General features: G+C 37.1%; 1 protein-coding gene across 1 annotated transcript in view; it reads right to left on the reverse strand.

Moving 5' to 3' along the window:
- The window catches only part of LOC308690373 (leucyl-cystinyl aminopeptidase-like), a 34,221-nt gene extending 26,031 nt beyond the window's left edge, over positions 1–8,190 (reverse strand). The window contains exons 1-16 of the mRNA XM_081364774.1: positions 8,128–8,190; positions 6,523–7,110; positions 6,302–6,440; positions 6,034–6,168; positions 5,774–5,894; positions 5,503–5,657; positions 5,296–5,409; positions 4,506–4,637; positions 4,292–4,423; positions 4,130–4,198; positions 3,796–3,971; positions 3,588–3,667; positions 3,227–3,410; positions 2,943–3,099; positions 2,575–2,759; positions 2,291–2,452 (exon numbers count right to left, since the gene is read on the reverse strand). Of these exons, the coding sequence (XP_081220900.1) occupies positions 2,291–2,452; positions 2,575–2,759; positions 2,943–3,099; positions 3,227–3,410; positions 3,588–3,667; positions 3,796–3,971; positions 4,130–4,198; positions 4,292–4,423; positions 4,506–4,637; positions 5,296–5,409; positions 5,503–5,657; positions 5,774–5,894; positions 6,034–6,168; positions 6,302–6,440; positions 6,523–7,016 (2,435 nt within the window). The 5' untranslated portion in view covers positions 7,017–7,110; positions 8,128–8,190. The remainder of the gene's footprint in view (positions 1–2,290; positions 2,453–2,574; positions 2,760–2,942; positions 3,100–3,226; positions 3,411–3,587; positions 3,668–3,795; positions 3,972–4,129; positions 4,199–4,291; positions 4,424–4,505; positions 4,638–5,295; positions 5,410–5,502; positions 5,658–5,773; positions 5,895–6,033; positions 6,169–6,301; positions 6,441–6,522; positions 7,111–8,127) is intronic.
- Between the last annotated feature and the right edge of the window lie 4,277 nt (positions 8,191–12,467).

The raw sequence follows: 12,467 nt of genomic DNA on the forward strand, positions 1-12,467 counted from the left end.
TATCACATTTGATACATCAGGCTTTTGGGGAACGTTTTGCTTACAACAGTGTAGATTTTAGATACAAAAATCTATTATAGTAATTTTTTAAATTACTAAGCAACCACTGAATGGAACAACACAAATTATATATCATTTTAAAGCTTAGGATCTCAACTTTTTAATGCATCTAATTACATTTATTAATTCCTAACGAGTGCTGAGTAATCCCTCTAAAACCAAGTGTACCGCCAGCAGGCGCCATCTAGCTGCGAAAATATTCATTACCATATTTTTCAAAAATCTTGCCTTGATTAACACAAAGTTGATGTCATTTGAAAGCTTAGAGTCTGTATTTTACAGTGAATGTATCCACTTTGAAAAACTCTAAAGTATTGCTGAGTTATTTGCTGATAAATATAATTTCTTTTTTTTCATAATCTATAAAATAATGTACTGCAATGTGTCAAAAACATCATACAGCTCATGAAACATTCTCAGATAATTGAAAATGGCACTTCATTTTTTACAGCATATTATTACAATTAAAATGAGCCCAAAATTAACATAATCTATTGCTTTTATGACAAGATATTCTTCATGGAGAAAAAATTACCCATGAGGGGGTGTCAAAGACTGTACAAAAAGGCTATCTCTTTTCAAAATGCTGTAATTTTTGATTCCTTTATCCAAATTTTATTTTTTTTTATCCAGATGCAGCTAACATAGGGGGACTTCACTAAAAAAGAATTTTCCTCCTACCTTATTTCCTTCCTGAGTTATTCCATGACAAATAAGAAAGATATGCAAAATCATAATAAAATTATATATATATATATTGTCTTTTATCCGCCGTTTCTTGGCAGGACAATGTCCAAATGTAATGTAATTTATATTTTCAAAAAATGTAAAAAGAGTTCTTTCAAACGATACCTACCTTTTGACTCTCCTTGCTATAGTTTTGGAGTTATTATGATTATATAATTTTTATATGGGGCAAAATTGGCTGTTTCAGGCTTACCAGTTCATTTCTGTGTGTGTGTGTGGGTGTGGGTGTGTGTGTGTGTGGGGGGGGGGGGGGGGGGGGGTGTCTTATTTGCACTCTTGATGTTTTAGAGTGTCACCCCTTCATTGCTGTACACTTTTTTTCAGCACAGTGGCTGATCTAGCTTGTACCACCAAAAGTTCCTCTGAGTTTTCCTATTTTTTCATATTTCCCATTCGTCGCCCGTTTTCGGGCGGGAGGAAGCTAAGTGTGACTTTTTTTTTACGACCCTTTACCATATCAGAATCATCTCCTGGATTTTTTTTTTGTGTGTTCATATAGGTAATAAAACAAAAGTCACCGAGTTTCACCCCCATCCAATGAAGCAAAAAAATTAAACAATTCGAAACGTTCAAGTTTTCGCCCGTTTTCGGGCGAAGAATCCCAGAGGGTTATGGCATTTCAGTCATTAATTGCCATTAATTGAATTATCCCAATATTGTGTGTGTTTGCATTGTGGTAGTCATAAAATAACATTACTACATTTGACATTACTGTTTAGACTGCTTTATGTTCCATTAATACCTGTTGTATCAAATTTGATACACAATTTCCAACACGATTTACTCGTAATTTAACGATTAAATTATTAAGTAATTATGCATTATTTCAATTCAGAAAGTGTTAAATTAATTATATCAGGCGAAATTCAATATTATTTTTTACCTTAACAACTTGAAATTAGCCTTTATTTTCCTGCCGAAAGCGTCTTGCTTGATTCAACTCGCAGCCGCCAATTTGAAAAGCTAAAAAATCACCCCTCTACTGCCTGCAGTACAGTGAAATTCCACAAGATGGCAGAATACACGTATCTAATTAGATACAACAGGTTTTCAAAGAAAGTATTGCTCTCACTGATTCAGTATATGACTTAGAAACTCGTGTATCAAATATGATACATGCGGCTTTAAAGGGTTAACACTAGAACCGCCACGGGGTAAAGTTTACGGTACAGTAAGTACATGTAGTTGCTTAATATTACTCAGTACTTAAATATATAATTACACTGTAACAATGACACCTTAAAATAAAGTGTAACCAAATTTACCCATGGCTGTTTTTCAAATGTACATAACAGATTTTCAATAAAAAGTCTCCCAGTCATTGACTTTTACTAAAATTGTGTTATTTAGAATTCCCTGTTGTTAAAAATAAAACCAGATTAAAAACAGTAGTCATGTGCATGGGTAAATTTTACCCGCCGGCGGTTTTGGGTATACAACGACCCGTGGGGATTCTAGTGTAAATGCGTCGATAACAATGTACCTTGATAGTTTTTCAGAGTCCTTGCTGCTTGCTAAAGCTGAGAGAAACTTGCTCTTCTCTGTCTCACACATGGATACACCATACTTTTCCAGTAGGTAGGTCCAGCCGCTGTCATCCTGGGCTCCAATCATATAAACCGTCTCAGACACATCAGTTGGTAAGCTAGTTTGTAAAACATTAGTCAGGTGTTAAGAAATCTGCTGATATAATAATTTCAAATGATAAAAATGTGATATTTCTTGGAGGGTATAATTGCAGAAACAAATCCTGCGTTGTCAAGTCACCTGATTGTACCATTGGATTCCACCCAGCTATCATAGAGCTGTTTAGCCTTTTCCAAACACGGTGGATAACCAAAATCACATGCAAGGGAAAGAACCTCTTCACGCAGTCTCCGGTCTGAGACCGTCCCATCATCACTCCACGACTGCTTGTCAATCACATCTCTGAAATACTGCAAGATGTACGTCTGCAGGACAAAACCAGACATAGCTATGAAAACATACAAGATGAAATAAACTCAGACAAGAGGATCTCATTTGAACTCAACGTGTGGTTCTGCAAGCGGCCTTACTGAAATGAAAGACTCTTTGACGGATGGAGGAATGAGGGCAGTAATGAAATTAGACTCCAGGAAATGTTTGTGTCATACCTTCAGATTATGAGTAACGTCAGCTATGTTTCTCTTTTCTATCAGCTTGTAGAATGATTGAAGATAGCCAAGCCCTTGCAGGAGAGGAACATTGTGGGTCTCAGACTTCAGGTAACTGATCAGATCTAAAGCTCTGTCTAGTGACAGTCGTCCCGCACTGGAAATTATGAAAATAAATAACATTACAAATGAGCTCAAAGGATAATACAATTATGCTCCTCCTGTTTTCCCTGTGATGAGACATGCTTTATAATGAGAGCAGTGGACCTGCACAGTAAACTCACGTGACTAGCTGAAAGGCGTTATGAATGAGACTGGCTCTGTCCGTAAAGCTCAGAGCAGTGTGGTTTACTCTGAGAAGCTCAGTCAGGGCGTTCCAGCCCTCCTCATCATAATGAACCATGTAATATCCATTCATGTCAGTGTTGAGCTTCACCCAGTCTACTTCCTCATCCAGCGTCAACACATCTGGGTTTGAGAGATTGGCGGAAAAAGTTATTGACTGTACGGGTGAGCTTGATTTCACCAAGTACAACATCCTTGTAACTAACAACTTCCTCATGTGGCAACTAGACAAAGTTTCCTATATATATACAGTATATATAAAGTATATACATTTGAGAATGATTTTTCACCAAATCTTACCTGATTTTGTGTGCAAAATGTGCTTTATCTCATGGTCAGAGTGACTTGTTTTATATGTCAAAGGGATGTGCCACAGATAGCTATGGAGAATAATTTTTTTCTGTTACGAAGAGTCATATCAGAGACATTTCACTGCCTTTACATATAACTATAAAACACAAAAGACAGCGAGAGCTGTGTGTGTATACATGTGATTCTGTATTGTTACCCATCTTGAAGTGAATGCCATGAGGGATCATCAGGCAGGACTATCTTTAAGAAGCGTTCTTGCCCAATATAAAGTTTCCTTTTTTGCCGCTTCACTGTGACCAGTGGTATGCCCTTTTGTAGAGTCCAAGTGTACATCATTTTCTTCAGGTCTACGTGCTCCCCAGCAAAACGATACTACAATGTAAAGAGTTTTTCAGACTGTTAAGTATCACCATCAAGGTGCAAGAAAACGCTTTGAAGCATGTCTTCCGTGGTGTCTATTCTGGTTTATGGAGTGCTGTGAATGTCAAATAGCAAAAATCTAATGTTTTATTTATAATGTGACACTTTACCGCATTTTTAGTAGCTTGAGTACTGCTGTAACAGTGTTCTCCTGCTGTAAATTCCTCTTCAGAACATGTCTGTACAGAGCGTGAAGAGAGAATTAGTTTTTGTTTTGATGCTAAATTTTAAATGTATGACAGAAAAAGGCAGTGGATGAAGAAGTGACATACTTTAATAAGGCTGTCCCACAGATCTTCATTTCTGGCATTGCTGTACCTGAACCTCCGAAGATACCGAATTATGCCACTCTGGAAGCCTTCATCTGTCAAGAAATGCCTCAGCATATGGAGAATACATGCTCCCTAAAATATTCAATAATTAAACATTAAACACTCATCTTCACCTGCAATAGTGATAATGTTTTAACGTTTAACATTTTCCAACCTTGTCATATGACACAGTATCAAACATTTCCTTTATCTGAGTAGGGTTCTCGGCTAAACTGGAAATTGGCCTGGAAGAATTTAGTGAATCCCGTCCAATTGCTCCAAAGCAGGTGTCCAGGAAGTGGTCCTCCTAACATGTAAAATAAAGTTTATGAGACCCTATTCAAAACAAGTTAGTCTACAGAATATTAGTGTTGATATTTATTTATTCATTTATTACTCGGCTCTCTAATACTTGATTCACTTTGGTCAAAGTAGGATTGTTTTGTACATTCCCAGCAAACAAAAACGATGTTCTAAGAAGTATGTTCATATTGAAAATGTTTTATCTTGGTTATGCGAACGTTAAGAAAACTTGGGAGGAAACTTAAGGAAAATTCCATTTTATAATTTTGAAAACATTATGGGAATGTTATTTTTGATGAATGTCAGACTAAAACCTTTCAGGAAGAAACCTTCCATGAATGATGTTTAATAATGTTAGAACATTTTACTGTAACTTTGAACACTGGAAGAACGTTATTCTGAGAACGTTCTCTGTTAGCTGGGTTATAATGAGCTTTTTTTTCTTTTCTTTTCTTTTGGCAGAAGTTTTAAGATGATATATAGGTAAAATTATAAAGCTGTGTAATAAGATGGATAATGTACAGGGTCAATTTAGCAAAATAAGCCACCTCAGGGTTAAACAGTCTTGATTACTCATTGTGGTTTATTTAGCAATAATGACTGCCGGATTTTACGCTACCCATTACATTATATAGAGAGAGATATTTGAAACTCTGACATACAATTTTAAGCTCTGGATATACTGTCCCAACAGAGACAAATTCCATATATCGTGCAAAGCCTTCATTCAGCCAAATGTCATTCCACCACTCCATAGTCACCAGGTTTCCAAACCACTGGAAAAAAAAAAAAAAAAATAGCAAATGGACTTACATGTAATAATTGAAAGATAATAACAGATGAAGTTAAGAATATATTTTATATCCAACCTGATGGGCTATCTCATGTCCTATCACTGTGGTAACCCAGAGCTTATCGGAGGCTGATGAGATGTCAGGGTCGAACAGAAGAGAGGTCTCCCTATAAGTAGTCAAACCCCAGTTCTCCATAGCGCCTGACTGAAAATCTGGAATAGCTATCAGATCTGGCACACATCATAAAATATACCACAATGTAAATATCGAAAGACACATCATATACAGTAACATATGCACTGAAACATTAGAAGTAAAAGGTAAGGAAAATGCAAGATATACTTACCCAGTTTTGGCAGGGGATAAAGTATGTTGAAATATTGTTCATAAAACTCCAAAAGCCTCAAAGCAGCTTCAAGAGCATAGTGCGTCTGATGCCATTTCTCTGGAACTGCATATATAGAAATCTTTGGGAGAAGACAAAACAGCTGATTCAAGATGATTTTCTCACCTGAGAACCTGTGATGAAAACTTCATACAAAGCAGAAAAAGTTCACATGTTTCCACTTCATATCGTTTAACCTTTTCTAAGTTTTAGTTACTTACATTAATTCCAGTTGCAGTTATCCCACTAACAGATTTGAAGTCGCAGACAATGAAGGCCAACAGGTATGAACTCATCTTCACACTCACTTCAAATTGGTCTTCAAACAGACCTTTGCCGATTTCCACAGTTTGTTCCTATAAAGTAAAGACAAGGATATTTTCAAAATTTTAAAATGATAGGCCATGTTGTATTTGTTAAATCATTTTTCATCATATATATATACTTTTTACAGTGTACATTGGTAGTATATGTATGAAATGAGCTTACTAATGGCATGTTCGACAAAGCTATATGTGACGGACCCCTCCTTATTCTGACAGTGTAATTAGCTTTGAAAGTGGGTTCATCAAAACATGGCAAGGCCATTCGGGCAGATGTGGGCTCAAAGTGGGTGGATGCCAGGACCCTTTAAGGGAGAAAATGTAGTTTGATTATTTAGCAGTTATTTGCAATGTGTATATGTATGATTTATGAAATTTGAACTATACCTTGTCTCTCCTGCTTTTGTCTTATATGTACTCTTATAAAATCCATAGAACCCATCACTTAATGGTGCACCAAATTCCAAATACAGGAAGTATTTTTCCCCAGAGGTCAGAATCTTTGGGGAGAAGATGGCGATCTGTTCATGTGGAGGATATTCCAGCACAGAGAGCACCTTGTCGGACAGATGGGCCTCATGCTCATCCAGAACAGTGGCTGTGAAGATCTTAAGGTTCTTGCTGTGTAGCACCACCCAGTTTGTGTTGTTTTTTACATCAATTTCAATCTTCACAGAACCATTGAACCTCAGTGTGGTGAGATTGGGATGAATAAGCAGATGATAATGTACAGGCACTATGTAGTTTGGCAGGCGCATTTTACTCCATGGAAAAGGAAGGCCGTTTGTGGCCATGTTATTGCCAACAGGACTATTGCTCTCAGAAGACTGGACACAAAAGTGTGACTCCAGAAAGAGCAGGATTAAAAACAAGAGATGCATATTGAAATATAACTTGTGGGTATTGGTTTTGGAATTACTGAATTTGATGAACTTTCATATTTTTGAATGGTTAGATATTGGCAGTCACTGTACCCTGTGGAGAGAAAGGTGAAATTGTTAATGATATGTAAATATTTGAAGTTCTCTTTGTCTTTAATAACAATAAATCACTGTATATGGGCCATTTTTCATTTGCTGTGACAAGTGTCCCTCTTTTTAAACTTTAAATACCACCATAAAAGATCATAAAATGTATGCATATTTGTATTTTGTAAGGTAAAACCGTCTTGAGCACTGTTAAAAGATACATTTATGTTTTAAAATAGATATTTAACTAACAAAATCTTCATATTCCTACTTTAAACAAAGAGCTATCCTGGGATGTAATTGCAACACAGTGGCTATATAGTGAACATAGATTTTAAGATGTACACTTAAATGAATTAAAATTTAAAATGTGAAAAATACATAATTGATTATATTTTAAGAAACAGTTGTGTCGTCCAACTTCAAGTCAATGGTGTTACGAAAATGGATATCACCCCTTTAAGAAAAGAGCATACTTTCTGTGTGTAAAGATCAGTGATGGCTGATCTGAGGAGTGACATTTTAGAATTAAGTAGGCCTATGTGGTGTTACCAAAAAGCTTACATTTTACTGAATATAGCATATTAAACCTTTTTTTTGTTTAAATTCTGCCTCTTGTTTGCCTCTCTAATTGGAGAATGACCCATATGCACATTTCATAATTTCTTTACATTTCACAGTGAGCATGTGCGATTGGCACTAACCCTAACCCTAACATTCTAGCACATGGTAGAATGATCTAAATGCTAATTAAAATAAAAGACAACAACCAAATGCTCTTAAAATAGCATGCATGGCAAAACAGAGCAGTGCTGCGTTCTCTGTTGACCTCACTCTGTAATGTGATAGCATGTTCATGTTAATACATTGGCATCTGCTGTTATACAGTAGTACACACTCTCTAGCTCTATACTGGAATGCATTTGTAACACTATAATGCGGTCTCTGTAAAGTAGGACAAGCATCTACTAACAGCATTGTTGAAGAACACACTCATTTTAACAGTTCAGTTTTGTGTCTTTACCTGAATTTCAGCTGCATCATTGTGTCGGCTGCTTTCATTTTCTCTTTCATTTGTCCTGCCCACAATTTCCTGGTTTGCAGCAGCTGCTGAGTATGTGCTGTCTGGCTGTGTATCTGTATTCAAATGACAACACAGCGGGGCTCGAGCCACCGAGCAGAGGAATGACCTAGAGCCATCAACACGTACAAACAGCCAGGTCATGTCTGTGTCAGCGAGTGGTTGCAGCAAGGTAAAATAAAAGGCTGGGTTTAGTCGCAGCAGTAATTCGATTTTTTAACAAACTCAAAATGTAACACAACAAACTATCTCCAAAAACATGAACGAAACAGCCAACATAGAAAAAAGAGAACGGACCAAGACTGATTAGAAAAACAAGGCTATGAATACACACCTAATCAAATCAATGAAAAACCATAGAAACAAACTCAAAAAAGGAAACAGAACTAAACATGTGGAAAAAGACCAGATCACCCATAACATTTCTCCCATCTCAAAAAAGTGCAACTATGTATGCAAATTAATATGCAAAGTCCAACAGAGGGAGGGTGGGAGGGGGCTAAGGAGGTGGACGCAGGGCTGGAACACGGGACAACCACAGGAGCCAGGGTGGAGACAACAGCGGGAGAATCCAGGGAGGAGGCAACAGTAGGAGTAGCCATGGCGGAAACCCCAGCAGGAATCTCAGGACGTAGGAGTCGAGGGACATGGTGGAGTCTTGGCAGGTGGAACCAGGGGGACGACAGAGACAGACAGCTGATGGCGGTGGAGACCCAGCCGGAGCTAAAGAGACCGTGCGACTCAGAAGGTCCTGGAGGCCAAGGCTGAGCCGGGGGGACGAGTGGACGAGGTGAAGCCAGGGTGCCGGAGGACTGAGGTGGAGCCGGAAAGCGAAGGTGGAGCCCGACTGAGCTATAGGGGTAGATTCGCTGACAAAGGTTTGGAACGGCCTCTCTGGCTGACGTGGGACATTCAGACACCTCAGGATGGGCCTCTCTAGCTGATGCGAAACAGAGAGAGGAGGTGGGAGGGAGGATGGGAACATCAAAAGAGATCAATAATTAGAATGATAAAACAGGCATGGTACCGGGTGACGAAACAGGCATAGTGCTACGTGTAGCACTCTCCTCCAAATTTATAAGGGGTGCTGAGTTCTGTGCTTTTACATCCATGGCATCCTTTTTAGAAGGGAAAGGGCTCCACTCCATCCCCTCATATTCCACCAGCACTCCCAAGTGCCACGATTTTGCCAGCTCACGGTCAGATTTTTCACTGGGCTCAGGCTCCGGGACGATCTTTGGCTCAGGCATCAGCTCTGGCGCTGGGATTGTGGTGGGCTCGGGCTCCTTGTCTGCAATGGGCTCTGGCCTAACTTTCGCTGGGACAGGGGATGCGGATGCAGCAATCATTGAGTCAACAAATAAACATCCCTCGAGGACTGTCTCGATATCGAGACCTGCCCGATAAAACACACGCAGGCTGTCGTCGTCATAGTGGACAACACTAAGAAGTCCTGTGTGTGTTCATCAAGGGAGCGTTATTATTAGTATCATTATGGTAACACTTTACAATAAGTTCATTTGTTAACAGTTATTCATGTTAATCTCAACATTTACTAATACACTATTAAGATCAAAAGTTGTATCTTTTAACATTAGATAATGCACATTGAACTAGAATTTTTTTTTATTTACTACATGTTATATTGCTCATTGTTAGTTAATTTTAGTTAAAGCATGAGTTTATTATTACTATTATTATCACCAACAAGTATCACCAATTCTTGTACTCAAATCTGAGATGATGACTTGGACATTTCTGCTCTTTCATATGTTCAGTGATTAATTAAGTAATAAATGTGTGTGGAAAATACACATATCTTAGCCAGCTTTGATATAATTGAAATCAAACTAGAAATGATTAGACCAAAAAATATTATATTCACAATAATGAATATATGAATAATGAATAATAATAATAACAATCTAAAAGACTGTGTATTATTGCATAATTGTTTTGGTATACTTAATAAAACAAAAAAGAGATATTTATTTATGTAAGTTGACGCCCTGAGGTCTCATTCGAGGACTTGACTCCAGCTTTTCTATTAATAGGCCTACTTAACACTTGAATCTGACTTGCAAAAAATGGCCAATTCATGTTTTTTGTCTATTTTGTCTATTTAATCTATTTTGTTTCATGCCAAAAACTTTTAGAAGATATCAAGCATCTTTAGCATATCCCTGATCAAAACATTCTTTGAAAGTGCAGTTTTATTTCATCCAGATGTACAAACCAGCCGGTACAGCCGTTGGTGTTGATATTATCTCTCTCTCACCACAGAAGTAACCAACATAAAACAGGTGTGAGTCTTTGGAAACACTCTATTCTCACAAGAAATACAACATATCACACCAGGAAAACATTGTGTATGTCTATTTCATTATATTAAAGTACATATTTTGTCCAACAAATTCTGAAAATCAAATGATCATGAACTCGGGGTGAGGTGAATGCGCGAATTGAACTCTTTTTGAATGTTGTATTGCAAGCGAGTTATTCTACCCCATGAATGAAACCTGATGCCAAACTAAGTGTATCAGCGTGTTTAGCGGCACAGGCCTTTGTGTTCTCATTTTAGCACAGCCATACAGTATTTTGGCACGGCAACACACCGATGGAAAGATTCCATGGCGGGTGTGAAATCACATGACTGAAACTTGATAATCCCTTTCACTGCCTGGCTGAACTCATAGAGCTGAACAACATCAACATGCTTCCCACCCTCCTCACCACCATGCTTTTTACAAGTAAGTTGTAGAGTTTATAGGAAGCCTAGCACAATTGCTAACATTTTTAGCAATTACAAAGCTCAAGTAAGGCACTTCATTAGATAATATCATTTTAAATACATGTATTTATGCAATAACTGGGCTATATTTTTAAATATATATGTTTTTTTAAGGTTTTTGAAATAAACTAATATATTTTATTTAAAAAAATACAGTAAAACCAGTAATATTGTGAAATATTATTACAATTTAAGATCATTGTTTTCTATTAGTACATATTTTATTTCGGTGATAGCAAAGCTACATTTTTTGCAACATTACTCCAGTCTTCAGTGTCACATGATCCTTCAGAAATCATTCAAATATGCGATTTGCTGCTCTTATTATTATCAATGTTAAAAAGCAGTTGTGCTCCCTTAATATTTTGATTGAAACTGTGACTTTTTCCCCCCCAGGATTCTTTGAAGAATAGAAAATTCAAAAGAACAGCATTTATTTGAAATAATCTTCTCATCAATACTGAATAAAACTATCAATTTCTTTCAAAAAAGGTGGAGTAACTATCTATGCATACTAATATTACCGTTTCTAACTTCTATGAATACTGTTCTTGTCTCTAAAGTGGGATCAGATGCTGTCCCTTATGTCATTTTATCTCCACCGTTTCATCTGAACACTGATCACAGCGGCTTGACTATACTGGTGTGTGTGGTTCATGACGTTCATCAAGGAGAGATGGAGGTGGCCTGGATTTCTAGTGGCACCAGAGGAACTAATCCAGCAGTCTCTAACTTACTCCAAGGACACAATGGCATTCAGAGCGCAATGTCTTTTATCTCTGTGGCATCGAGTGAGTGGACGTCCTACACTTGCTTTGTGAGTCACCGAGGCTCCGACCAACTAATGCACAGACACTATGCTGGATTCCCAAAGGAGACAACTGGTAAATTCTGTAATTACTATCACACGATCCTTGCATTATGTAAAAGGCTCCATTTGTTAACATTAGTTAACCACTCACTGTAAAACAAAGTTGCTGCATTAAATTTTTAAGTACAATAAACTTGGACGTTAAGTAATTTCAACTTAAATTACATGAATCTTGTATAACTTAAAATTTTTAAATTTGCTTAACTTATTTTGAGTTAAAGCAATGTAAAAACATGTTGCCATAACTTATTGATCATTACTGTATAGTCAACATGAACTATCAATGAAAATACTTTGGAAGCATCTTAGTTAAATGAAATTTTTTAAGATTTATCGCTTGTTGTTAGTTAATACAAACACATTGCTCATTGTTAGTCAATTTTAGGTAATGCATTATCTAACGTTAACTAAAGGGACCTTATTGTATCATGTTATATTGTAAAATGCATTTCAGAAAGGGCTGATGATGAAGAAACGTCTGATATTTGTTTGGACCATCAAAGCAGTTTATTGGAAGGTACAGTAAGAGGCAATTTGTTAATCCTATAAGAATTCAATTTAGTGTCTGTTTTGTACTCATTTTCTCTACTTGCAGAAGTGAGAGCAAACAAAGATCTAATA

Source organism: Scardinius erythrophthalmus (assembly GCF_964197995.2).
Source record: "Scardinius erythrophthalmus genome assembly, chromosome: 5".
Taxonomy (NCBI): Eukaryota; Metazoa; Chordata; class Actinopteri; order Cypriniformes; family Leuciscidae; genus Scardinius; species Scardinius erythrophthalmus.